General features: G+C 41.3%; 1 protein-coding gene across 1 annotated transcript in view; it reads right to left on the bottom strand.

Annotated features, from left to right (window-relative positions):
* Positions 1–26,421, bottom strand: part of SLC30A8 (solute carrier family 30 member 8) — a 31,794-nt gene extending 5,373 nt beyond the window's left edge. Inside the window, exons 1-6 of the mRNA XM_037049016.1 lie at positions 26,351–26,421; positions 21,707–21,906; positions 9,043–9,189; positions 6,841–6,994; positions 2,892–3,042; positions 1,045–1,150 (exon numbers count right to left, since the gene is read on the bottom strand). Coding sequence (XP_036904911.1) covers positions 1,045–1,150; positions 2,892–3,042; positions 6,841–6,994; positions 9,043–9,189; positions 21,707–21,906; positions 26,351–26,421 — 829 coding nt within the window. The remainder of the gene's footprint in view (positions 1–1,044; positions 1,151–2,891; positions 3,043–6,840; positions 6,995–9,042; positions 9,190–21,706; positions 21,907–26,350) is intronic.
* Between the last annotated feature and the right edge of the window lie 470 nt (positions 26,422–26,891).

Here is a 26,891-nt window from a genome sequence, read left to right as displayed (position 1 = left end):
GGGCCAATCTGTCTCTTATCCCCCTGTTAGTCAGTGAGCACCATCATAGCAACACCAGCTGCAGCGCAGCACTTGGTCCCAGGAAAGGAAGTAGGTGTAGTTGTGACTTGTCAAACCAGACATTGTCACCTCCAGGGTGAGGAAGTTCGCTTGTTACTCCATGACGTTCGCCTCCATTTTGTTTTGCAAGTGTCAACATTATCCTCTGCCAACAATGAGGGGGGCCCACTGAGAACAGAACCCTTAAATGTCGCCCCGGCAGTAAACACTATGGAAATGTGAGCTGTTTTTAAGACAACTGCCTTCGGAGACTGTATCTACCTTATATCAAAATGTGCTAGACAAAAAAGAAATGTTCAGCCAATAGCCAGGTATTTTTGATCATCTGAATGTTTGATGTAGTGCAGACCTCTGGTTCTGGTTGAATTTGGGGGGTGTTGTTCACAGTTCCCTCCTACAGACATCCCCTTAGTGGTAGGAAAAGACTAGTCCAGTGGTTCTCCCCAGACCAGCAGCATCAGCATCTTGTTAGAAATTCACATTCCTGGGCCCCACCCCAGACCTACCATCTCAGGAATGTGGTGGTGGGGGGGGAGCAATCTGTTTTAACAACCCCTCCAAGTGATTCGGATGCCACTACAGCTAGAGAACCATCAGCCCAGTCTGACAGGGGTTTCAGGCAGGTCCTCCACAATAGTCAGTGCTGCCTGAAGGACAGATCTATGCAGCCTTTCCTGGGTCTTTTCTGTACATGTAGGGATAAACTAATATCTTTGCAATAACTTCCTCCATGCCTATCTCCGGTGTTTGTACATATTGTTTTTACACTGAGCCATATCATTTAACATTTGTTGGAGGAAAAATAGAAGCCAATGCTTTTTGCTGGATCTTGCCTGAAAGAAAATCATAGTACTCATTTTCCTTCCGAATTGCTTATAAGTTTAAATATTTTCTGTGATGCTATTAACAGCAAGGCCACTCCATTTTGTGGTCATAGGGAAGAGGAAACATGGATTTTAGGAATAAGAGTAAAATCACTCCTACCTTCCATGAGTAAGATGGAGAAGTCCTTTAAGATGGTGATGGTACTGGCCAAAACCAGGATGGAGAAGACAAAGGTGCAGATTGGGTCGGCCATTTTATAGTCTGGCTAGAAAACACAGGGACTTTGGTTAACTGATTCTGTGCCTCCTTGGCAGAAAGTCTGATTTAGAAAATCAGCGAACCTCCCTTTTTTCTTCCCTCTCCATCACCCTTTCACCCCCCTGACACTTGACATTCAACTCAGAGGCAACACTTTCTGAAGACTCAATCCTTCTTTTAAGCTTTCAACAACAGTGATGGAAGAAGAAAGACTACGGGACATGCTCCCCCATAATTTAAGAAGTAATAGGAAAGATATTCTGGAGTGTTTTCTCAACAGGCCTGATTTACCTTCTCTGCAATTAAGGGAAGTACAGAGTGTGTGATAGACTGATTTGCACAATACCCAGTGACTTTTCAGCCCTAATTTTGATGAGAAGAAAGCATGTCATCTGCCCAGAGGTTGCATACGAACTAAGTACAGCTGCATCTTGGTCTTGGAGGACTGGAGGTACTTTGGTTTGTCCCTCCCGAGTATGGCACATGCTCAAGGAAGGCATCTCTGATACCGTCCTAAGAGGACAAGCCGAGGCCTCATTCTTGCCTCGCTACTGTTGACCCTCTTAGCCTCATGGTGCAACGCCTGCTATATTTTGCCTCTGATGCAGTTTTGTGCCACAGAAAAGTATGTACCTCATTATCTCTAAGAAACTTAGCATCAACCTAACCTTTATAAGCATACTCTCAAACGCCACAAACCCATACCATTTTGAAGTGTTTTCCTTAAAGCTTTCAGTGAGCATTCGCTCAACTGAATTCTGATCTGTCTTTGTAATTTGCATTTACACGTTTTCATTTTTTAGTGAAACTAATGTGGAGTCCCGGCTAACTGGGCAGTCATGACAAGAACAGAGATTAAAGCTCTTTTCCTCCACCACCCCCAACCCCGCTCTAAACCCCCCTCGTTCGTTCTCGGTACTGCCCGGCAGAGTTCTGTAGTGAAAATTCCCTGAGGGTCACAGACCCTGCAGATCCATCCCCAGTTTCCATTAACACCCGGACTTTTGGGAGAGCAGTTACCTCCCCACACTGTGGGTGATATTGGTGGGACCGTCAGCCAGGTGCTCTACCCTCCCCCACCAAGAAGCAGGTGTGAGACCCAAACTGGGTCAACGAGACTCCCTTTCCCAGAAACAGGAAACTTCAGCATAATGACAAGAAATGGAAAAAATTGAGTTACATTCATTTCAATCTTGTGTCTGGGACAGAAGTTGGATAGTTTCTGAAAGAAGTTACCCTTATTTGTACTTCAATTTCTGTGTGGCAGTTTATCCAATGAATTTCAGGATATATATTATATAATATATAGCATATTATATATATCATATAATATGTATTATATAATATCCAATGTCTATATTATATATATATAATATATATATTATATATATATATAGAGAGAGAGAGAGAGAAATTTTTCTTAAATGAGCTAGAGATCTTTCTATTGCTTACAACCCAAGATCCCTAATGTATTCATGGTTCCACTGTGGTCCACATTGACCCCATGACAAAAGGAACTACTTTCCTGCAAGACTGGAAGCCCTACAGTTGAAGACACAGCTCTTAGGAATTTAAGCCTAAGGTTTCAGGCTTTGGCTGTTTGCCTGTTTGTTTGAAAATTTGCACACTCATTTGTTTAGGGACACATCGTCTGTCCACCTTCGTGTAAGTTAATATTGGAGGATCCACTTCTATAGAGGTTGGTCTATTAAATTACTGCGACAATGGATGGAATCAAACGAACTCACCTTAAAGTAGATAATAAGTGCACTGGTTAACACACTGATGCTCTGAAATAGATCTCCGAGGGCGTGCACAAAGGCTGCGCTGACACTGGCATTAGCTTGCACTTCCTTGTGACTGTGACCAGGGCGTCTCTGGTGCAAGATCACACTCAGTCTGAAGGGGAGAACAGCGTTCTCAGCACCCATGACATGAACCCTTAAAAACCCATGCAGTGTAATGGAAGAGTTGACAGTGGTGTATATTATCCAAATTGGCAGATAATTGGAATAACAATGTTTTAAGAGAAACTATCTTGGACTAATTTTGAACACAAGTGGATCATAGCATTTGAAATCTGTCACACAAGGACAGACAATGTAGATTTGCCTCGGTTTTCCCTTCTGTCCACCTGATGCCATTGTTTCACATTAAACCTGGGAATCATCCCTTCGATGAAAGTCAAGTGTTTGACGATGAGAAGGGGGAATATCATTTAATGATGGTCCACCACATCTCAGGCATGAGCTAGGCTTAAAGGGGAGCTGTGGTGGGAATGTAATTAAATGCGCTGCTTTCAAATGCAAAAAAAAGCAGCAAGAAGGGATAAAATAAAATCAGTGAATTTCATCAGGGTTGGATTTTTTAACCTTTTATTTACCTAACTTTGTTCATTTACATGAGAATTTGAGATTCGAATAATTTTTTAATGGCCAATGATGAATATACTATGCTTGTGTATATGTGACTATCCAGAGACTAAAGTACATTAAAATATTATAAATGTAAATATAGATACACACACACACCTATAAAATACTGCAGAATTTAACATTCCTATTCACATCTGAGTTCAGTGGCAGTCATTATAAATTATATACCTGATTCTATTTATCTATAGCTTCAAGAGGTTTAGCCCAAAGGTAAAATGAGAACTTTTTTACCCATGGCCAACAAGGACTGTTTTGACCAGAAACTTTTTCTGTGCCTTTTGTTACAAAGGTTTTAACTGTTGTTTGGTACCTTGTACCTCGATTTTCAGTAGAGTGTCTGCTGGGTCTCAGGCCATCATCACAAAGCAAACTGGCTGTTCTCCACCAAAATTGGACTAGTACATAATGTACACTTTTTAGACTGTCAGAGTCTGGGCAATCTCAGAACCTCTGTGAGGCGTTGCCATTTCAGGTTCTAACTGCCCGCTGTGGCTGGCAATTAATCAATGCTCCTTCCAGGTCTGCCCTGTGAGCCCCTCACATTGTCATTCATTCTTCACTCCCTTTATTTGAAGGAAAAAAAAACTTACTTAGGGACCCAAGTATGCCAGGCACTGTTAAATGTCTGGGACATAAAACTGAGTGGAAACAGACATGGTCCCTCCCCATGGTGGCTTTAATAATGAAGGAGATGCAGAGAACTTAGAGAGACACACCTACATGGAAAATTCTAATTGTAATAAGTGTGTGAGAAACAGCTGCTACAGATAATCAAACAAAGGAGTCCGACTGAGTTGGCGAGACAAAACAATTGAGTTGGATTCAAAAGGCTAGAGTTAAATAGGCCGATGAGGGGAGGGAACATTTTAGGCAGAGAAAATTTAGCATGTGACGGCCTTAAGCCTTTGCCAATGATTTTTATCCTAGAATCTCTTTGCAACTTGTATTACAACTTCCTGTCCTAATTTTGAGTCCCCAGAGAATAAATATATCCCCAAATTATGGTTCTGATGTCCCTAGTCAGACAACACAGCCTCTAGCTGCACTAGAAACCTGTTATCCCAGTTCTGGGAGAAAACCTTAGAGTCAACAGTATCCTCACCCATTAACAGCTACCTGATTGCCCAGGAAAGTCAATGCCTTTCAATTCCATTGTCTTTACATTAAAAATTGGGGTCCAAGTTCAAAAGCAGTTGCAGTAAAAAGAAAATGTGAATGATATCTGTTTACAAAGTCAAACTCAATCATTGAGGGTCCAGGTTTATGGAGTCATTAGCTAGGGGTGTCCTTCATCTTTGTGTAGCATTGACACAGCTTATGTGACGTATGACTTGATATGACTTGGGGAGTGTGAGTATCTTTATGCTTCCTGCAGCCTTGTGGGTGTGTTGTTCTCCTATGTCATGATGACGTCATTGACCCCAGTCAGGAGGACATGCGCTCTGGTTTGTCTCCTAGTGGTAACAGGTTTGCATTGATCTCCCCAGTGCAATGTAAAACACATTTTCAATATAACTGGGAGGTGTGGGGGGTGGGGAATAGAGATGTAGTCAGCGACAGCAAGTAAAATACCACTCTTCAAACTCTTTGGCTCACAGATTTTGAGATGTGGTTGGCAAACTAAGAGGTGAGGGACAGAGGCAGGCACAAGGTAAGAGTATCAGAATGACCTGAGAAGCTATTCTGAAAGTGTGCATGCTCGGGTTTTACTCCAGTTTTAGAGATTCTCCTGCACCCTCTCTTTAAAAACACTGTTTAAGAATCCATTTGCCTATCACTGTTTTTACTTTCATGTATAAACCTACTGCATAGTGTGTGCCACGTTGCATTGCAAGATAGACAAAGAGATGATGCATAGATAGTGTATGAGTTTCCTTGCGCTGCTGTAACAAATTGCAATAAGCCTTTGTAGCTTAGAACAAGGTACATTTATTATCATATAGTTCTGGAGGTCAGAAATCTTAAATGTGTGTGCAGGACTGAATTTCTACTGATGGTCCTAAGGGGGAGCACATTTTCTTACCTTTTCCAGCTTCCAGATGTCATTTATATTCCTTGACTCCATGTTCAAAGCCAGCACTGCAACATCATCTCCGCTCTCTGACCTTGCACTTCCCTTTTATAAGGCCCTCTGTGTTACAGTGGAACTATTTGAATGATCCAGGATGATTTCCCCATGTCAAGATCCACCCTTAACGTAATAGCATTTTATAAATTCCTTCTATTGTGTAAGTTAACATATTTAGAAATGCCAGTAACGTGGAAATTTGGAGGGGCCATTATTTTCTTTACAACAGATGATAGACATAGTTAGGCAGACAGACAGATACAATTTCGAATAGGGTTGCCCAGAGTCAGGGCAACGCTATTTAAATGGGAAGGAGCAAACTGACCAAAAGGATCAAAGCCCTGACCTTAAAACCCATTGCCATGAGCAATCGAGTCGTTCATTTGGGGAGAGCAGACAAATATGATAATGATCACATGGACCATAAGAATGATTTAAGACTACCTGGCTTAGAGAATGGACCAATACGCAGAAAATAAAGAGAGAGTTTAGCTAACAGAACTTAAGGAAGAATTCATGTAGTCAAAATAAAGCAAAGATAAGATAGAGTGCTTTTTGAAAGAAATAAATGTTGTTATTAATTCTTTTAAAATAGACGAAACTAATGACCATTTTATGGGGATGTTACAAAAGAGAATTCGGAAGTAGAAAGGGGACTGAAGTAAATAATATGTAAGATCACTTCCAATCCAGCTTTCTGGGAACCCATAATATGTTCTTTAATAAAAACCGAGTAGGAGTAAGCCACATCCCATATGGAACCATCAATATGCATGAGAGTGCAGAACGGCCAGGACCCGATTCTGAGTATGGTGGGTCTAGATTCAAATTCAGGTTCAACACCGGCTCCTTGGCAATTTATTTAACCTCACTGAGTTTCAGCTTTATAATCTGTAAAGTAGGGATATGGTGAACATAGAGCTTGATAATGTGGATCAAAAGATCTTACACAGTCCCTGGCACACATGAAGCTTTCAAAACTGTAGTTGTTAGAAGCCCACATTAAAGCACATAAACTAGTGCAACCAACCTTCCTTTCAGTCACAGAGCCATTTAAATATTCTGTCAGGTCTTCACCGCCCTCCCCAGCGGAGGAATTAAACAAAAACAGAAAAATAGCGCAGTGACAAACACACCTACGTCCAGACAGGGTTAAAGGCTGGCTTCATGGGCAGTGGCAGGGGGCGCACTTACACAACATTGGCTGCCACCGCACAGCCCGAGACAATGATCATCACAGTTGCCTGGATCTGGTAATCCGGGTAGAGGAGGCGCTCACACGCCAGGTACACCAGCACACCTGTCACTGCCCAGATGCACAGGACGGACAGCAGGGCACCAAGGATCTCTAAGGATGTAAGCACACAGATATCCACACACAAACAGTTTGTGAATCACCTCAATGTCCCCAAGAGTCGTAAGGCATTCATGTTCCTTCCCTGCTAAAAGAGGTTTCAATCTAGTTCACTCTGACTCACAGAGCAAAAGTTTGGAAAGCTTTTAGCACTGAGATGGAGTAGTTTTATGTTGCATATATAAAACACCAGCATGTGACTTCATTATGCTCCATGTGACTGAGTAATTTGCAGCAAATTTTTAAAGCATATTAATTGCTTCCTGCCCACGCTCTTTTCCTTGGGATTTTAATTTAAGCAGGTGCTTAAATGATTGAAACTTATTAGGAGATGAACTAATGAGACACAAAGAGTGAAAGGTATTTAGAAACTCTTCCTTTTGCCATAAAACATTTACAGTGTGCCAGCACCAGTATCTTCTGGGGATTAAAACAGTAAAAAGGGAAGCCTTCGGAGGGTACTTGAAAAATGAGTTTCATTTGCCAACTCAACACACCATAAACACAGAGGTAAGCTCAGAGGTATGTCAACACTCTCGCTGCATTTTAACAGCAGCAGTAAGGAAAAGAAATGTCAGCATGAAGACATTAACATTAATATTTAAAGACAAGGTAGTGTTCAATCTGCCTGCTCAGGAGAGGACAGCTGCTCACGGAGGCAGCTGTTAACGCCTCACCCCGATCTGTAACTGAACCTTGCAGTTGGATTCTGAAAGCTCAAGGGTCTAGAAGCACCCCCTGAGTCAGTGGTCAGGCAGGTTCCCTCATGTTGACCTCTTCCCTTTAAAGGAGGGCACTGTCCCATGTTTCCCATTGTGGGACATCTTCCCCCGACTTTGGTCACTCCGTACAATCACCATGATTTTTGCCATGGCCACCTGCCGTCTGTCTCATTAGACCCTTCATATTCCCCTTAAATAATTTGACTTTTTATATATTTAGCTTCTTTCTGAACAAAGGTCTCCATGAAATTACATCTTTGATGCTCTAGTTGATTTCAACCTCTGTGTCGTGGTTCTGCCTAATACAATAGCCATCCTCACCTTGTGGCTGTTTAAACTGAAGTTCAGTAAAAATAAAATTCAGTTCTTCATTAGTGCCAGCCATGTAGTAAAGTGTTCTATGGCCTTGTGATGCTCTATACTATAGACCATCTGCCCTGACGTAGAGTTCTGTTGAGCAGCACCGGTCTTCTAGCGAGTCTGTGAACTTCCATGGCCAGGACTCGACAGGCGGCATTTGAAATTCTGAGTCCTCCCTATGTTGACAGAACATCCTATGTTTACAGAACCACTCTGGCCAATGGGATCAGAAAAGGTAAAGTGCAAGTAAAAATTAGACAGACAAATGATGGGTGCTCAGCCAAAAGTACATTGTTTTCCAAGAGTAGCTCTGTTGAGGGACTGAGAAAGCATCTTCGGGTCACACTGTCACCATCTCTTTTTATCTGTGTTTATTGCCCTCTCCCTCTCTCTCACTGAATGGAATTAGAACTTCCTTCTATTCTAAGCTTGCAAAAGCGCAGTCCACGGTTGCTGGGCCGTGCTCAGTGTGGGGTGGTGCCTTTCTGCAAAGCCTGGCCATGTCAGCGTGTTGCCCAGCCCTGCCCCGCCCCCCAGTCATCCTTCACTTCTACTCTTGCCCCGCTGTGAGAGGTTCTTCCATCCCTGCAACCTTTTTGTGCTGTCTGTGCCTTACTTTGCAAAATGGCAGAAGCTTTACCCTCATCCTCTCTCCCAGATGCAAATTAACTTAATGAATGACATTGTGGCTGTCAGCACAGGTGAGACCCAGGGGCTGGGGTGGTTGCTGGAGTGATCCCTGCGTTCCTATTGCCCCACTGGAGTAGGCGTGTCCTCATGAATCTGGCTTTTAGCTGAATTAACACTGAGAACACCTGTTTCCAGTACGTGTCTATTTTATCCAGAGATGTGCCTCGGAAGGGTTTTTTCAACAAGGCTTTGCTTTGCCCCGTTTGTTTTCCCCCTCCGCTTGCCTCTGAGGCACTGTCCTGCCATGAATGCTCCGTAAGCGAGCGGTACCTGCTCGGTGCCATCCAAAGGTCAGCCGCTTGGAGGGAGGCTTTGAGGACAACCACAAGGAGAAGAGGCTGAGCAGGAAACTGGTCAGGTCAATTAAGAGGTGGGCAGCATCCGTGACAACAGCGAGACTCCCAGCCATGTGGCCACCTAGGAGGTGCAGGGTGTCGCATCTGTTAGGGCCCCAGACTTCAGCTCTCTCCATATGCGTACTTACCAGAGTTGGTGAAAATGCCACAGACTCACAGAGTTTTAGGAGAGGAATTAACATTGATTCCGTCCACCTCTTCTTCCCAACTTGACAAGTAATGAAACCAAGACCCTGAGAGTGGGAAGGATCTAAGCATGTAGGAATGAATTTCGAGGGCACAGCCATTCTGTGGGGAGTAAAGGCACGGGGATCAGAAAGTGTGGGCATTCTCAGAAACCGTCCCTGTTAGACTCAGGTGTAAGGATTCAGAAAGGGCAGTGCAAAAAGACGAGGCTGGAGAGGGTCAGGCCAGATTCAAAGGGCCTCACGCCCCAAGGCGAGCACTGGACTTTGGTCTGTAAACCAGGTGACACCCTGGCCCACTTGGTGTGTTTTTATTTATGCATTTTTTGGCTTGTAATTTTACCAGAGTCCTTACCACTTTTTACTTCTCTACTACTTGTATAATCCACCTGAGTTCCAGACCCCTTCGGTGCACAGTGCGGCGCAGGAGGGAGAAAGGCAAGCACCTTGCAGTGGGATTCCTGAGCATGACCACCCAGTAAAGTGCAGGAAGGGAACTCATGCCCTGAAGTCCTGCCTGGCTTTTCTCTCCATCCCCTCCAGGTCCCTTCTGAGAAAACACCTCGAGCCTCTAAAATTGAAGTCAAAGGAAAACCTTGTCTCTTCCTTCCTGAACAGGGCTTATTGTTTGAGAGCAATAACCTTTATTACTCTCCTTGCATCCTCCCAGCAATGAGCTTTGCTGACTGATAGTTCTCCCAGCAGCTGTTTATTGCCTTCTAGACTAAAAAGCAATGGAGGCTGTCAGTCATCAGCCCCTCCATCATCAGACTCACCTTGTCGACTAATGATTATAAAAAATTACATATATGGCTCATAATTGCAGTAATCCCCCCAGATTGCTAGCTCTAGCTGCAGTTAATAACTGGTTTGTCAAAGTTTAATGGTCTGAAGCAAAGTCGTCTTCAAGCTTGTTACTGAGCTGTCGGTGCAAAAATCACAATGATTCATTAGCCAAAAAGCAACATTTTGCTAACAAATCAGCTGTCCTTCCAATTATCCTCTAATGTTGCTCTATCTGACAAACCAGGCCTGATAATGAAGCTGTGTTAATAATGCATTAATTTCTTGCCCAGGAAATGACTACACACAGATAAGCAGCACGCCACCCTCTCAGCAGTGAATGATGAGGGTGCTTCTATGTGCTGAGCTGCAATCGTAGCCTAAGTCAAGGAAGGGAAGTCTGGTGGGGTTTCTGCAACAGGCTCAGCTGAGTCAGGAGGCAACTGAGAAAGAAAAAGGACCTGGCTTTGGAGGACATGTGTAAACGTGGAAGATCAAGAACGAAGAACCATTTTGCAACCCTCAGAACTACCGGTACCTTAAAGAGCTGTCCAAAAAACTGGGCAGTTATGCTGAGTGACAATGGAGCAAGCTTTTTGCAAGAGGTAGTTTGCACTGAACTTGAATTTGCTTCTGACCGGATGAGAGACTACTGACAATTAATTCAACCATCCAGCCAGCATTTATCGAGCCCTTACTGGCCATGGTATTGGGACAAGACATACAAAGATAAAGTTAAAAAATCACAGCCCCTCTCTTCAGTGATCTCATGTCCAACACGCACTGCACTGAAGGCATGCCTGACGGGCTGAAGGACTAGAAAACCACCCCCATTGGGAGCATCAGGGACCTTTTCACAGGAGAGAGGGGTAAGAATTAGCTAGAAGAGAAGGATTTGTTGGGAAGAGGTAACAGTGGGAATGAGAACAGGGAGAGATGAAAACGTAGAACCTTTGTGGACAAGCGTGAAGAGAGGAGTATTGAAGGAATAATGGAAAGTCAGACTGGGAAGGTGGGCTGGGGACCCTTGTGTCCCCATTAGATGTCATTAGAACATTAGATGCCATGCTAAGGAATGGGAGTGTTATTCAATGGGATAAGGGGATCAACTCACGATTCTGAGGCAAGGTCGTGGCACATTCAGAATTGTATTTAAGAGAGGGATCTTTGCCAGCAATATGGAGACTGATGTGAAGGCAGAAGAAGCTAGCAGTTAACACACAATGGTAACAGACAAAGGAAATGATGACAAAGGCATGAGGTAAGCTGCAGCACACGTGTTTCTAGATCACTTGGCAAGACGTAACAAGCAGTGCACATATAACAAGGTAGGAAAGGCACTAAGGACTNGGATCTTTGCCAGCAATATGGAGACTGATGTGAAGGCAGAAGAAGCTAGCAGTTAACACACAATGGTAACAGACAAAGGAAATGATGACAAAGGCATGAGGTAAGCTGCAGCACACGTGTTTCTAGATCACTTGGCAAGACGTAACAAGCAGTGCACATATAACAAGTAACAAGCAGTGCACATATAACAAGGTAGGAAAGGCACTAAGGACTATGTTCTGCACACACACCCTCCTTAGGGTCTGTGGGGTAGAGGCCACAGTAGGAGGTCTCATACTCACCTCCAGTGCAGAGAGCTGGTGTTAAGTACACATGCTGTCTGCTGTGGAGAACAGAGACGTGCTGAGGGAAGTTGAGGTTTCTCCGGCAACAGGAGCCTTGGTCCCCATTCCTGGACTACACCCTGGTACACCACTGATCCATATTTTAAAAATTCTTTAATAGTGTTATTATCCTATGTAGTGTGTCATGTCAAAAACTCATGGAATTATTACATAGCAAGTTTTCAAAACATACCACCGTTTGCATAGGCATGTTTTGACATTTCTTAAATTTTTAATACCAGGAACATGAAGAAATGTAAGTGGGGTAAGCTGCTGAGACATCCTGGCTGTAGTGGAAAGTAAGATCCCTAATCAGCTAAGCTTGTGGCTATCACACCACCCAGCTGTATCTTTTTCTTTCTAAGAGAGATGTTTGTTCACTCCAAGACGCTCGCCATCTCCCCCGGCCTGCTTCCAGCTGTGTACTTCTATCTAGCCATATGGTGCTTCCTCCATCATTGCTTAACTCTCAGGAGTCCTGGGTCAGGATGTCTTTCCTGACCACTCTCCATTTCTTTCAGTAATGGCCATCCCTGAGCTTATTTTTGTGAGTTCTCCATGTCTATACATCTGTCTTTTCAAATTGGGATGCATGTGTACATCTGCACTGTAACTCATCTCTTTATGGCCTTTCTACAATGCGGAATTTTCATAAGCAATCAGAGAGAGTCCGAATTCAACAGATTTAAAGGCACATTAACAGAGGACACACTGGCGCTTACAGCCTTTTCTAATTCCTTCCTCCCATCTGCTCTGAGAGCTTGGGCCAATTCTCTCTCTAAACGCAGCTCTATCACCTCATTCTCCTCTGTTCAAAATGCCATTTATGTCTCCAGGCTTGCAGACCGAATCCAACTCCCCAGCCAGTCCTCATGGTACTTGAGTTTTTTTTCCAATGACTGTTCCAGTTTTATTCTCCACTAACCATGCTTTAGCCTACACCACTGCCTTAGATGGGTCCTTTCACTTGTAAGTCAGTACTGCTTAACTCGAGCTAACTTAAACAGCAACAACAAACTGATAATTTATTGACTTGGACAACAGAGGACCAACCTGAGTGGGATGGCATTGGATGCCGTCTAAACTAAGGTTCCAAAAATGGTGTTGGGGCTCTACTCTGTCTCCAACTACTTCTCTTTATTGTCCTACTGAAGACAGACTTCCTCCCTGTCCGCAAGAAAAGTGGGCCTCTGGAAGTTCCAGGTTCTTGTCATTCTAGCAGAGTATTTGTAGGGTAAACAGAGGAAGACTTCCCCCCAGCCTCTGTGTGTAAAGACCCAGAGACTGATTAATCCAGTCTGGCATCTCATACCCAGCCTTGGCTAGGAGAATGAGGTACATGGGCCAGGAGGACCAGACATGCAGCCAGCACAAGGAGTATGAGAAAGCTTACTCAATAGTCCATTACCAACAGTGGCACCAAAATGTGGCTACATATCAGCTCACTTGAATTGCTCCCTAGGAACACATATTTCCTGTCTTGTTGCAGACCCGCCCACTCAGCCCCTCCAGGCAAGGCTGATATTTACTGCCTCCTAGACCACAGCAATAATCAGATGCTGTTCCTTCAGGCCCCTCCCTCTGCAAAGCTTTTCTCATCTCCCTCTTAGCCACCTCTCTATTTCTACCCTACCCTCAAGACTTAGCTCAAATACCATATGCTGCAGGGGTGATCTAAGAATAATAATTGCTTTCTCTGACACGGTCAAAATGATTTCTGGAGGAGGAGAGCTGTGGGTTGAGCTCTTGAATCATGTCCAGGGTTTTGATGAGTGTGGGGAATGAGGAGAGGGACTTTTCCTTCAAATATAAAGGCATAAACCAAAGCTGTGAAGACATCCAGGTACAATGATTATTTTGCATTTAATGAATAAACAGCTGAAACAGAACAGCTGTGTAGGAAACTGGTAAAGAAAGGGACAGATAGTTTGGCAGCCAGATGCTCCCAAAGCCAGAATTTTTTGTTTTGTCCAAGATGCTAGAATTTTTAATCTATGGAGCTCGCTCCCTTGGGGCAGCCTGCGGGGCCCAGCCTCTTCTTGCCACTGGCATCCTTGCCAGGGTGCCCCAGTGCTCAGGAATGTTTCCTACATCTTCCGTGAGGGCAAAAGATTGTGAAGGGCTGAACTAGGCAGAGAGGAGCCCCGGAAGAATTTTGAAGACAGAATTAACATGATGAGAGCAATGTTTCAGGAAAATGTGCTCAAAATAAGTACGGCTCAAATTCCAAATGGCCGTCTGTCAGTATCCATTTAATTCCTTTACTGACGAAATCCCTTTTTTTTTTCTGACTCTAAAACAAAGGCAGATTAGAACTCACAGTCTAATTATCAAGAATGAGAAGGAAAGGAGACTGATTTGCTCACTCCAAGTAAATAACTTCCCATTTGACTCCTTAAAAATACAAGTCGTTAAAAAACAAAGCCACAGGACATTAAGAAACGGTACAAGGAGAGAAGTGAGTTTTTGAATTGAAGACCACGTCATTTCAGACTATTGGTTAGACATCAGCTGGGGAGAAGAGGCCGTCGACTCTCGGCATCTAAATGGATTCAGGGAAAAACAGAAGAAAGTCATGGAGGAAACAAGCCGGTTTCTACATCTCCCTGAGCTGCGTTGGCATGGGGTGGTACCAGGACTTTGTGTGGAAGGCTGCGAATTGCCAGAACATCACCTTTTCAAATCACATTTCAAATGGATTCTGTTTTTTAGATTTTTCATTTTGTCCCTCTGTTTCATGAGCAATTCAATATTGTCCACAATCTTATGAATTTTGATAATAAAAAATGTTAGTGGGTTTCCAAAGGGTGTTTTTCAGATTGGAACTACTAAAAGTAAATTATTTGCAACTCCACCAAGCTATTAAGTCAGTTCCTTCAAAAGACTTGCCCTGGCTCTAGAAATTGTGTGGCATCAATTATTTTTGTAAACCAACTGGGAAAAGGTTATTAACAGCCCTGAATTTGTCTTGGGCTGGATCGGTCTAAGTTCTTTTCCAGCTTTGAAAAGCTATAAAAAGTCTGAGTATATAGGCCATAGACTCCATAGCTTGAAGAAACCGATTAAAGAAATTAATTCTGATTGCTAGCTATTATAGTACAAAAAATAGCTTAGCAGATTCTATTTCCTTCTACTCTCAGATTATTATTAATTTATGCCACCTTTTGGGTAATAGAGAAAAAATGAAGCCAAAATATTGTTATAGGCAACAGTGAATAGCCAGGTAGCTTATGTATAGTGTTTCCATGAAAAAAATTGTTTTGGAAAAAATAATAAATAACATTGCATATCACATCTTTCAGACTAAGTTCATAGCTTCAGAAAATTTTATTAAGAGAAGACAACCCTACTCTGCTGGAGCATGAGGGGAGGCTCCCGCTCTTCCCTGGACTTCTGAGCAGAGGCACATCTTACTTTAGGACTTCCGGTCAAGATGGAGGCATAAGTAAACACTGCTCACCTCCTTGTACAACCAGAGCAGAAATTACAACTCAACTACAAAACAACTATCACCCAGAATTCCCAGAAAATCAAGCTGCATGTAAACTCAACAACCAAGGAATTGAAGAAGTCACATTCATCCAGGGGGGTAGAAGGGGCTGAGATGGAGATAGGGGCAGAGACACAGAGATGTGGAAAAGGTGGCCCTATAACCCACATGTGGTAGATAAAAATTGGGAGGGATACCTCAGGAGCAAGGGATCCCAGCACTATACCAAGGCACCCAGCCCAGGTTCCAACACCAGGAAAGTAAGTCCCCATAACTTTTTGCTGTAAAAACCAGTGTACATTGGGGAGACAGAAGAAACCGTGGGATTCTCAGGAGCCTTCTCTTAAAGGACCCACATGGACTTAGGACTTAAGCAGACTTATTCCCTCTGGGCTCCAGCACTGGGGCAGCAATTAGATGGGGTACCAGGTGCATACAGGTAAAAATTGAAGTGCCTGGCATCAGGATAAGGGCTGTGGACACCTTCCTACTGAGCAAAACTCCAGAGGCTAGGCAGCTGTATTGCCCACTTTCTGAGCCTTCCTCTCCTACACAGAGCCACAAAGTGATGACACCATGTCAAAGTCTCCATCAACCTGGTTCACATGGCTGCCCCCACTCCCCGCCCCAGCCTGGAGATTATGTAAGGCTCCACCCTGTCCAACTTATTAGTGCACTTTTCTCCAATAGGCCATGCTACTAAGAAAGGGAATCAAAGCAATTAGAGCTAATACATAGAAACAAACACAAGGAGGCTGCCAAAATGAGGAGATGAAGAAATATGGCCCAATTGAAAAAACAGGTCAAAACTCCAGAAAAAGAACTTAAAAAAGTGGAAATATGCAATCTAGATGTAGAGTTCAAAACACTGGTTATTAGGCTACTCCAGGAATGCATTGGGTATTGCAACAACATAAAAGAGAACCAGGCAGAAGTGAAGATTTAAAAAGAATAGTGATTTTTTTTTTAAATCTCCCAAGTGAAATTAAAAAAAAATACAGGGAACCAACAGTAGAATGGATGACACTGAGAATCAAATCAATCATTTGGAACATAAGGAAGAAAAAAACATTCAATCAGAACAGCAGGAAGAAAAAAGAATCCAAAAAAAAACACACAAAAAAACCAAGGATAGATAGGCTACAGAGCCTCTGGGACAACTTCAAACATACCAACGTTTTAATCATAGGGATGCCAGGAGAAAAAAGGAAGAGCAAGAAATTGGAAACTTACTTGGAAAATAATGAAAGAAAACTTCCTTAATTTGGTGGAGGAAATAGACACACAAGTCCAAGCACAGAGAATCCCGAACAAAATGGACACAAAGATGACCACATCAAGACGTCATAATTAAATTGCCAAAGGTTGAAGATAAACAGAGAATCTTAAAAGCAGCAAGAGAAAAGCAGAGAGTTACCTACAAAGGAGTGCCCACAAGACTATCAGCTGCTTTCTCAAAAGAAACTTTGCAGGCAAGGAGGGACTGGCAAGAAGTATTCAAAATGATGAAAAGCAAGGACCTACAATCTAGATTACTCTNAAGAAAACTTCCTTAATTTGGTGGAGGAAATAGACACACAAGTCCAAGCACAGAGAATCCCGAACAAGATGGACACAAAGATGACCACATCAAGACATGTCATAATTAAATTGCCAAAGGTTGAAGATAAACAGAGAATCTAAAAGCAGCAAGAGAAAAGCAGAGAGTTACCTACAAAGGAGTGCCTACAAGACTATCAGCTGCTTTCTCAAAAGAAACTTTGCAGGCAAGGAGGGACTGGCAAGAAGTATTCAAAATGATGAAAAGCAAGGACCTACAATCTAGATTACTCTATCCAGCAAGGTTATCATTTAGAATTAAAGGACAGATAAAGTGCTTCCCAGACAAGATAAAGCTAAAGGAGTCCATCACCACCAAGCCATTATTATATGAAATCTAAAGGGAATTATTTAAGAAAAAGAAGATCAAAATTATGAACATTAAAATGGCAACAAATTCACAACTATCAGCTGAAAGTTAAAAACAAAATAAGCAAACAAGCAGGACAGAAAAAGAATCATAGATATAGAGATTATTTGCAGGGTTATTATTTTGGAGGGGGGAGGGGACAGTGAGAGGAAAGGTACAGGGATGAAGAAGTACAAATGCTGGGTGCAGAATAAACAGGAGGATGTTCAGAACAGTATAGGAAATAGAGTAGCCAAAGAATTCATATGCATGACTCAGGGACATGAACTAAGGGAAGATTGCTGGAGGGAATGGGGTACATAGGAAGAAAAAAAGTTCAATCGGAACAGCAAGGAAAAAAAAGAATCCAAAAAGGGATAAGTGGAAGGGGGCAAAAGGGGAAAATTGGGTCAACTGTAATAGCATAATCAATAAAATATATTGACTAGGAGCTTTTTTTTAAAGAAAAAAAAGATAAAAATAAATAAATAAAAATATAATTTAAGATATTAAAGTGTACCATAAGAATACAGCCCTGCCCTGACTTGTGTGGCTCAGTTGGGCGTCATCTGGCCAAGTGAAAAGTCACTGGTTTGATTCCCCATCAGGGCACATGACTGGGTTTCAGGTTTGTCCCTGGTCAGGGTGTGTACAAGAGGCAGCCGATCGATGTCTCTCTCTCTCTCACATCAAAGTTTCTACCCCTCTTTTTCTCCCTTCTTCTACTTCTCTCTGAAAAGAAAGAAAGGGAGGCAGGGAGGAGGGAAGGAAGGCAGGAAGGAAGGAAGGAAGGGAGGGAAGGAAGGAGAGAGGGAGGGAAGAAACAACCCTGACCAAAGATGGAAGAAGAGAAAAAGGTTTTTAAAGCCAAAATTATGTTTTAAAAAAATAGAAGAGAAACTAAAACAATAATATAGTCAAGAAAATGTATATAAATAATGTATCAGTAAAATAGACATCTACCCAGTTAAATCAAGGAAAAGAAGATAAACTGTATAAACACTATTAAAATAAAAAAGGAGTTAGGTACAGGGTGTCAAACTCATTTTCACTGGGGGCCGTATCAGCCTTGCAGTTGCTTTCAAGGGCTGAATGTACTTTCAACTCCTTAACAGTTAAGGAGTAGTTACACTTGTACGGTCCTAAAACTACTTCACCCTTTAATAAATATCAGTATGACACCATCACATTCCACTGCATGATAATGAATTAAAAATTTGAATGAGATAAATGGAAAAACTTAAATTGGAAAAACATAAATGACCAACATTTTCAAGAAGTACAAATTTTGAGTAGGTCAGTGAACTAGTAAACTAAATAATATACCAAAGAATTATTTCCAAGAATGTCTTCAAGCCAATTTATCAAGAAGTTTTTTAAAAGGAGGAGATAATTACAGTGTTGTATATACTCTTTCAGGTTTTTTTTTACATTTTTAAAAATTAAACTTTTTATTTGTATATGCATAACTGATTCAAAAACTTAGAAAAATAGCTGCAAAACAGAAAACTGTAGTTAAATTTCCATTATCAATAAAGCTCTAAAAATCCTAATGAAAAGATGAGTGACTCAGATTCAGCAATGCTTTGAAGGAACACTTTGCCACAGTCCATTTGAGAAGCACCATTGTGAGAGCGGCAGCCGAGCCCTGAAATTCAACTGCCTGCCCACCTGCAGGTGGGACCCGGGTAGAGCAACTTACTCTTGTGCTTTGATGTCTCGTCTATGGAGTGCACTTCATCATAGGACCTACCTCTCAGGGGTTTTGACAGCATTAAGTAAGGTAATACAATGGAAAGCACTCATCACAGTTCACGGCTCATAGTAAGCATTAAACAAATGTTAGTTATTAACACCGTAATGCCAGAAATACAAAGATCATAGTATAATAGGAAATCTTTGAACATAATACACATCAACAATGGATAAAATTGTTTTAACAGAATACATTTAAGAGAAACGACATTAGGTAAAACTCAACACTCATCCTTGATTATTGGTTAATCATTTTAAAAAACCTAGGACAAGAAGAATACTTCATTAACACAATGAAAATACTTAATCCCCCAGAAAGCATTTTATTTAATAGTGAAATAGATCAACATAAGATTTTACAAAAGAGGTACAACTGTTGAAAACAAGGAAAAATATGGGTTTTGCACAAGAAAGGGTTATCTCCAGAGATGAGGTGAGGGGAATGGATGAGAGAGGAACAAGGAAAGCGGACTGAGATACATTTAAAGTGATATTTCAGATATGTACATAGTCGAGTACAAAATGATTACACAAAATGAAAACTTTGCAGAATAAAAACTAACCGTCCAGAGAGCAGTACAGGAGAAAGAGAAGTCTCCCACTCACCTCCAGAAACAATGAACCAAGCACATCAAATAACTATAAATAACTCTAGCAAGAAATAGGCTGTCCCTGTGTTAAAACAAATAAACAAATGAAAAACCACAAAATTTTGATTAGAGATATAGAGTATTTGGATAAATGAAGAAACACATAATATTCATGGTGGAAAAACTGAGTATTTTAGAGATTTGTGTTCCCAAATTAATTTATATACCAATAAAATCATAATTAGATTTTGGAGGAAACTGGACAAAACAATTCTCATGTTTAATTAAAATAATAAACTAAAATAACTTTTTTCCATTAAGCGAAGAAAATAAGGAAAGAACAAGAGATATTATCATGTATAAATTTATGTTAGTTAAATATGTTACTGCTGATAGAGACCAGCAACATGGACCATAAAATGCCTCAGAACCAAACCCTACTGTTTATAAAAATTTGATAAATGGTTAAAAAAATTAAAAAATCAATGAAAAAAATTATTCCATAAATTATACTGAAAACTTTGTTGGCTGTTTAGAAAAGGATTTTCCATCCTTAGAACCTGTCTAATTTCACACTGATTTAAAACTAACAGTAAAAACCTGAACAACAACACAATGATATTTATTTTTTCAGTAGCTGGGGAGGGCTCACTGAGTACCACAAAAGCAAAAGAGTGGTGAAAAACTCAGCTAAAAATAAAGTATTCAGTACAATGATGTATATAAAATGCAAAACTTCTCTAAGTCAAATAAAAAATTAAGCAAAAACTAAAAAGTCATAGCAGCACAATTTACAATAGCCAAGAGCTGGAGGCAACCTAGGTGCCCAGCAGTAAATGAATGGATCCAAAAACTATGGTACATTTACACAATGGAATTCTATGCAGCAGAAAGAAAGAAGGAGCTCCTACCCTTTGCAACAGCATAGATGGAACTGGAAAGCATTATGCTGAGTGAAATAAGCCAGGCGGTGAAAGACAAATACCATATGATCTCACCTTTAACAGGAACCTAAACAACAAAACAAACAAGCAAGCAAAATATAACCAAAGACACTAAAATAGAGAACAGGCTGACAGTGACCAGACGGGCGAGGAGAGGAAATTTCAGGGGCAAAGGGGAAGGATTCACAGGAACGAGTATAAAGAACACATGGACAAAAACTAAGGGGAGTGTAAATGGGAGGGAGGTGGGGAGCACTGGGCAGGGTGGGCTGGGATGGGAGTAAGAGACAGAAAACTGTACTTGAACAATAATTAAATAAAGAGAAGTCAACAACGAACTGAACAAGTATTTCTAATAAATATATCTAAAGTTTAATATGCTAATATATAAAGAGCTCCCACAGATCAATATAGAGAATTACAAATTATCTAAAAAGCAGACACTAAGAGGCAAGCAGTTCATGCATTTACAGGGAATTACAGATCACTAATAAGCATGCAAAAATATTCTAGCAGTAAATAATGTTAAAATAAAGCATACTCATTTATACATTAAATTTTTTTAAAGATTAAAATAATTTCTGGTAAAGATTGGAGAGAAATCATTCTCATGTAAAACCGGAAAACGTATGAATTGATTTAAGCTTTCTGAACAGCAGTTTGGCAATATGGATGAAGAAGTAGTAAAAATATTTGTGTCCTTCAACCAATTATTTCCACTTTTAGGACTCTTTTTGAAGGAATTAACAGAAAGGCAGGCAGAGTTTTACTTCAAGATTTTTTATTGCAGCATCGTCCCTAAGCAGGAAAAAAAATCCCTAAATGTCTAACGATAGAGAGATGGTTGTGTAAAGCACAGTGGAGTGTATATTGTTCAGGCATAAAAATGTTTTCAAAGAATATTTGATAGCATGGTCAGAAGCATTCAGTATGCTCTCAGTTATGTTGAAAAACACTGAGTTACGAATAGAAAATATATTGTACAGAAATACTTTGTAATTTTATTGGAGGTTATCACTCAAAAACGTGGGACAGTGATGATTTTTATTTGGTTTCCTTCTATTTTCCAACTTATCTACCATGCGCACATTGTTACTTCACGCTTACAGAAAACATTAACGCATACTTTAAAAGGAGAACCTAGGTAGGGCTCCCGTAAGGATGTAGGTTTCCTTGTTTAATCAGAGAAGACTTCTGGAGAAATACTCACCCACAACCTCTGCAATCATGAAAACAAAGCATATTCCAGAAGCAGCGCACAGTTTCCACTTGGCGTACACCTGCTCCTTTGCCCTGTTCTTTGCGGCCTTGGTGTCGCCGTGACCATGAGAGATGGCTCCAGACTCCAGCTCCCGTGGCTTCTCTCCCACACGTGGATCTTCATCTGCAGGTTTCTGCTGGAGATCCGCGCTGTGGTTGAGTTTGACAGGAGCAAGAAGTGAACATGGTTGCCAACATCACGGATGTTCGCAAAAAGCAACCAGCCCTACCCATTCTCTGCACCACTCTCGGGGCATTCGCTCCCTAACTAGGGAGTTGTAGGTCACATCTCCTTCCACAAGAAATGTCAAGTGGATGGAATGAGCAAGAAATTTCCATCTGAAGTCTCAACTATTAAATGTTTCGCTTTTATTCAGTCAAGGCCTGTTCAATCTCTACCACCAGTAATTAATCGATAGCAAAGGAACAGGGAAAGGAAGCAGACACCCTGTGATGCATTTCCTTCCCAGTGACTTCATTTGGAAAGATACTGGACTCCGTCTCACAGGTTTAAAAAGGGGGTGAGAACAATGGCTATGTGTGTGTGAGCCAGCCTGATGGTCCAGAGACCCACCACAGCATGCCATTACTGTCACTTTCTTCTCCATGACAAATTGTTAATGGGTCACAGCATCTTTTCCTGCCCTGTCCATATGGGTCCTCAGAAAACTTCTTAACATAGCATTGCACGCAATCTCTCTCAATCCATGAAAGCGATCATGGACATGGAAACTTAACCTATACTTCCCATAGCAAGCAGTGCATATTGGTTCTGCTCAAACAGAAATCACTACTTAGCGCTGTTTATAGGGTTCCAGAATTTCACAGATGGAAAGATTGTACATAACGTTTAGTCCAACCCCATGGTTTCGTAGCTGAAGTAAGTAATTAAAGTTCAGAGAGATTAAGTCATTGCCTGAGGTCAACAGCCAGCCAATGGCCAAGCTGGGCTCCCAAGGCCAGTCCACCTTGCTCCCCCACTGACCACTGCGTGTCCAAACCGGGTCTCTCTGATGCAAATCTCAATGTTGGTCTTGAGCTAATCAGATTTACACTTTTTAAAATAAATTTACTAGAAGGCATTAATAAGATTCTTAGAATTAAGAACTTTGTATTTATGGCTTTGAAATAAATAAGCTTCCAGTTGAAGAGCTATTTCATTTTTCTTACTACCGTCTGGAATTAAAGGTCTGCAGGCTTCGGCTTAGATGATCATTTTGACTAGGACTAATTATCATTATGTTTCTTTTTTTCTGAATAAAATACTATGTTCATTATAGAAAATCTGAAATTACAGAAAAGCACAAAGCAGAGGAGAAAATCACAGGGAAGCTTACCTGCAAGAGACATGTTGTTGTTAGGCTTTGTAATATACCAACAGACTTCTTAATACATAATTAGAGACCCTGTGCATTAGGGTGTTTTTGATTGCAAGTACAGAAAACAAAGCTTTGGCTAGGTTAATTAATAAATGGGGATTATCGGTTCCTCAACTGAAAATGTCTGGAAGTGCCAGGCTTCCGGATGATTTACCAGGACTCCAGATCCACTGCTTTGCAGCTCGCACTGGGCTTCAGTCTCAGGCTGGTTTTCCTCATGGTGGTGGACGTTTGCCCAAGGTAGTCAGGGCTACGTCCTTGCTGTCTCTTATACAGGAAGCAAGAGTGTCCCTGTTTCCAACTACTAAACAAGTCCTGAGTGGCATGCTGATTTGGCCAAATAGAAACCAACACTGTAGCCAGAGGAACAGAAATGGGCTGCTTGGCTCGGACCTTGCTGCAGTCAGAAGATTGGCTAAACCCACCATGCTGACTCCTACCGCCAAGAACAGGGTAAATGCTGCCTAAATCACATGGTTGTAACTCAGCAGGGATGGGTTGGAGCAGATGGTGGATGACATCCACACAAGTGTCACCATAGTGTATTCTACCAAAGATACAGCTATGGGTTCTGATTCATAGCTGTGTATATTGTTAACATTTTCTCAGTTTATTAAACATTCCATGTCATTATTTTAACATGTAGAGACTATTATATTTAATATTGATATGTCACAACATACTTAATTGATTTCCTATTATTAGAGAATTCATTTTTTTTCTAATTATTTGCTCAGTAAATACCGCTGTCATTCAAATTCTTATAGTTCATCTTTGCTCAATACATTATTATGTCCTTAAAATGTGATCCTAGAAGGGAAATTATTTGGACAAAGAGTATCTACATTTTTAAGGGCTTTGGTGTATATTTCCAAATCGACTTCAGAATGATTGGACCAATGATGTTAAAAGCCTTCAGGGTTTTGAGCAGAGCCAAATAATCTTCCTAGAGGAATAAGAACCATTTGGCAAGAGGCACACATAATGTATTGATATCTATACAGTTTTGCTTTTTTAAAGTGACACATACCCTGATAATAAACAGCCATATAATGTAGTAGTGTGGGTCACCAGTGGTCCTCGCTCAGGAACCTGAGAACTCATAGGAAAGCATAGAACAGATTCCCCCTTTGCTTGTGCTGAGCAGGGAACACGAGGGAGACAGGCTCACCAACTGTTCTGGCCCTGTTTACGTACTGACTGGTTCACTGTGGTCGTAAGGGGCTTTACTTTATTTTATGTTTTTCATGAATCTTGTGGTGAGAGAAAACCAGGTGGTAAGAGACCAGGAGAGGGAACTTGTCCTGGAACAGTTCAGAAGGCAGATCATGGCAGGAATTCCACCAGGCCACGGCCTGTGGGCAGTGCCACAGGGGGAAACATGTAGGGAGCCTGGCCAATTTTAAGGTTTATTTATTTATTTATTCAATTTTGAATTTTAAATACTGCTTCCCCATAGACTTCAGATCAACCAATATTGCTATACTTTGAGCTGAGATTGAAGCCTCAAAAATTAAATGTACATTTGCTGCCAATGGGTACATCAACATAGATTCCTGTGCATTCTAATACACCTGTGTCTCTGAAGAGCTGGAACAGTAGACCTGAGCAAAGAAATTTACTGCAACATCAAGAATTTTAAAAAGGGAGAAACGGGTTTCTAACTGGGAAAATAAGGGATCAAGATAAATAATCTCTCCCAGATTTAATTGTTTTTATTTGAAAAGAATATAAAAACACGTTTGACAGATTTGATCATCACTATGACCTGAAACTAAACCCGTTTATGAGGCAAATGAGACCCTATAACTGTGAGTCGTTGGTTTTATGTGGGCAACACGATGCTAGCGGGCCGTTTTAATGAGAAGGGAAATACTGTTACTTCAGTGTCGTAGAGATGCTCTGTTGGTGGTGTCCATGCTGTTAACAATGTGTTGTGCAAACACTCTGCCGGACCTACTGTGAGGTGTTATTGTTTATGATCTCAATACATCACATCTAATATTGATTTCTAAGAAAAATAATTCTTATAAGGTGAGATACTTGATGTGCTCATTCTTTGTCATACATTTTCAAAGCAAAGTTATAAATACCCTAAGAGAAAGTTTTGCCTTGCAGTTGTCCATATATTTCATTCTATCAAACACAATGCTGCTGTTCTTTGGAATATGAGTTTGTTTCCATGAAATAAACATTTCGCGTATTATTGCGGGGGGGGGTAATTATTTTCTTAAATTTGGCTCCTAACACGAGTTTACTTCAGATTTTCATTCATTTATCTGTGTGTTGTGTTTCTCTTTGCTGCCCACTTGGATTGAATTCTCCAGACACACCAGACTCTCATTCTTACAGGTCTCTGACTTTTCCAGGCAATATCCCCATCTGAAAAGCTTTTCTGAGCCCTTCTCCCTACGTAAGGCCTCTCTAACCTTACTCTGATTCCCCTTTATTTTTCAGTTCTCAGTCTATCACTTCTGAAAAGCTATCCCTGGCTGCCACAGTCCAGCTGCGACCTAGGTTTCCTCGGGATGTTCTCATTGAACTCCCCCAGAATGACACACAGGCTATTTTTGTCATTGACTTTTCCTTCTATGTATTTCACATAGAACTCCCAGTTTCTAGAGAACAGAGATCTGGGACTAGGAGTCTTTTCTTCTTCATCCTATATCCCAGTGTGTTCAATCAATAATTTCTAAATAAGGGAAAACGAAGGCACCAGAACCACGTAGAACAGTAAACTCAGCTATTTTTGTCAGAGGTGTGCATATTTGATAATGGTAGTATATGATTAAGAAAACAGCAAATAATTTGAAAGTCAATGTAACCATAATTTCATCACATAGTTGAAAAGCCTTAATTCTTTCCAATATAATTTAATAAAATTTACTATGTATTTTAAAAGTAAGAATAATTGAGGAAAAGAAAGGTGAACACATTAGATTGTATGTGTCTGTTTTTTGGAAGAAAATCTACAGATTAAAATACACTCATGAAATGTGTCCTTCATGCTGTTAGGATATTTATGAATCCAATAAACTATATAGAGCATTGCATGTTCCAGGATATGAATTATACAAGTCAGCCAACAGTTTGTAAAATTTCACAAAATGCCCAAAGTTGCACAGCGAAAGTTTGTAATTTTGAAGCTGTGGGACCTGGGGATTCATTGACTACTGAAGACAGGAAACTGTGAGGTATAAACAGACATTTGTTACCTGTCTAGTGTGAAGGCGTACATCTTGGTGGCTTTGTCATTCACAAGGTAAGTTCTCTCAAGAAACTCCATGGTGGGCCGGATGAGAGCTGGGGCTGCCGCCGTAGGTTTTCTTGTTACTGTTGTTGCTGCTGCTGTTTAACTCACTGTCCAGTTTTGGAAGCCAAGCAGCATTACCATTATTCACATACTTTCTGAAGGAAAAAACGAAAAAGGCTTCCTGGACTCGATACAGCAAGCCTCCCACATCAGTGTTCTTGGTAGATGTGCTGCAGTTAATTGCAGCCTCCTCGGACTATCGCCTGGTCTCCTCTCACCCACAGAACTCCTGTCCTAGGGAGACTGACAGGCAGCCTCTTGTGCGGTGTGTGTGCGCGCACTTCCCAAGCTATCTGATTCCACCGTGCTTTCTCAGAGGTGGAGGAGCTCAGGGCTTCCTCCTGCTAATTGCTGATGTAGAGCTTTGGTCTTTAGGGCACAGCTGGGTGATCTGCACACAGCTACCAATCTGCACAATAATCTCATTTTTTCATTTTACTTCC

Source organism: Sturnira hondurensis, unplaced genomic scaffold, assembly GCF_014824575.4.
Source record: "Sturnira hondurensis isolate 20B ecotype Veracruz unplaced genomic scaffold, ASM1482457v3 Scaffold0006413, whole genome shotgun sequence".
Classification (NCBI taxonomy): Eukaryota; Metazoa; Chordata; class Mammalia; order Chiroptera; family Phyllostomidae; genus Sturnira; species Sturnira hondurensis.
Note: the sequence above shows the minus strand (reverse complement) of the source record. Positions and strands in the feature narration are given on the sequence as shown.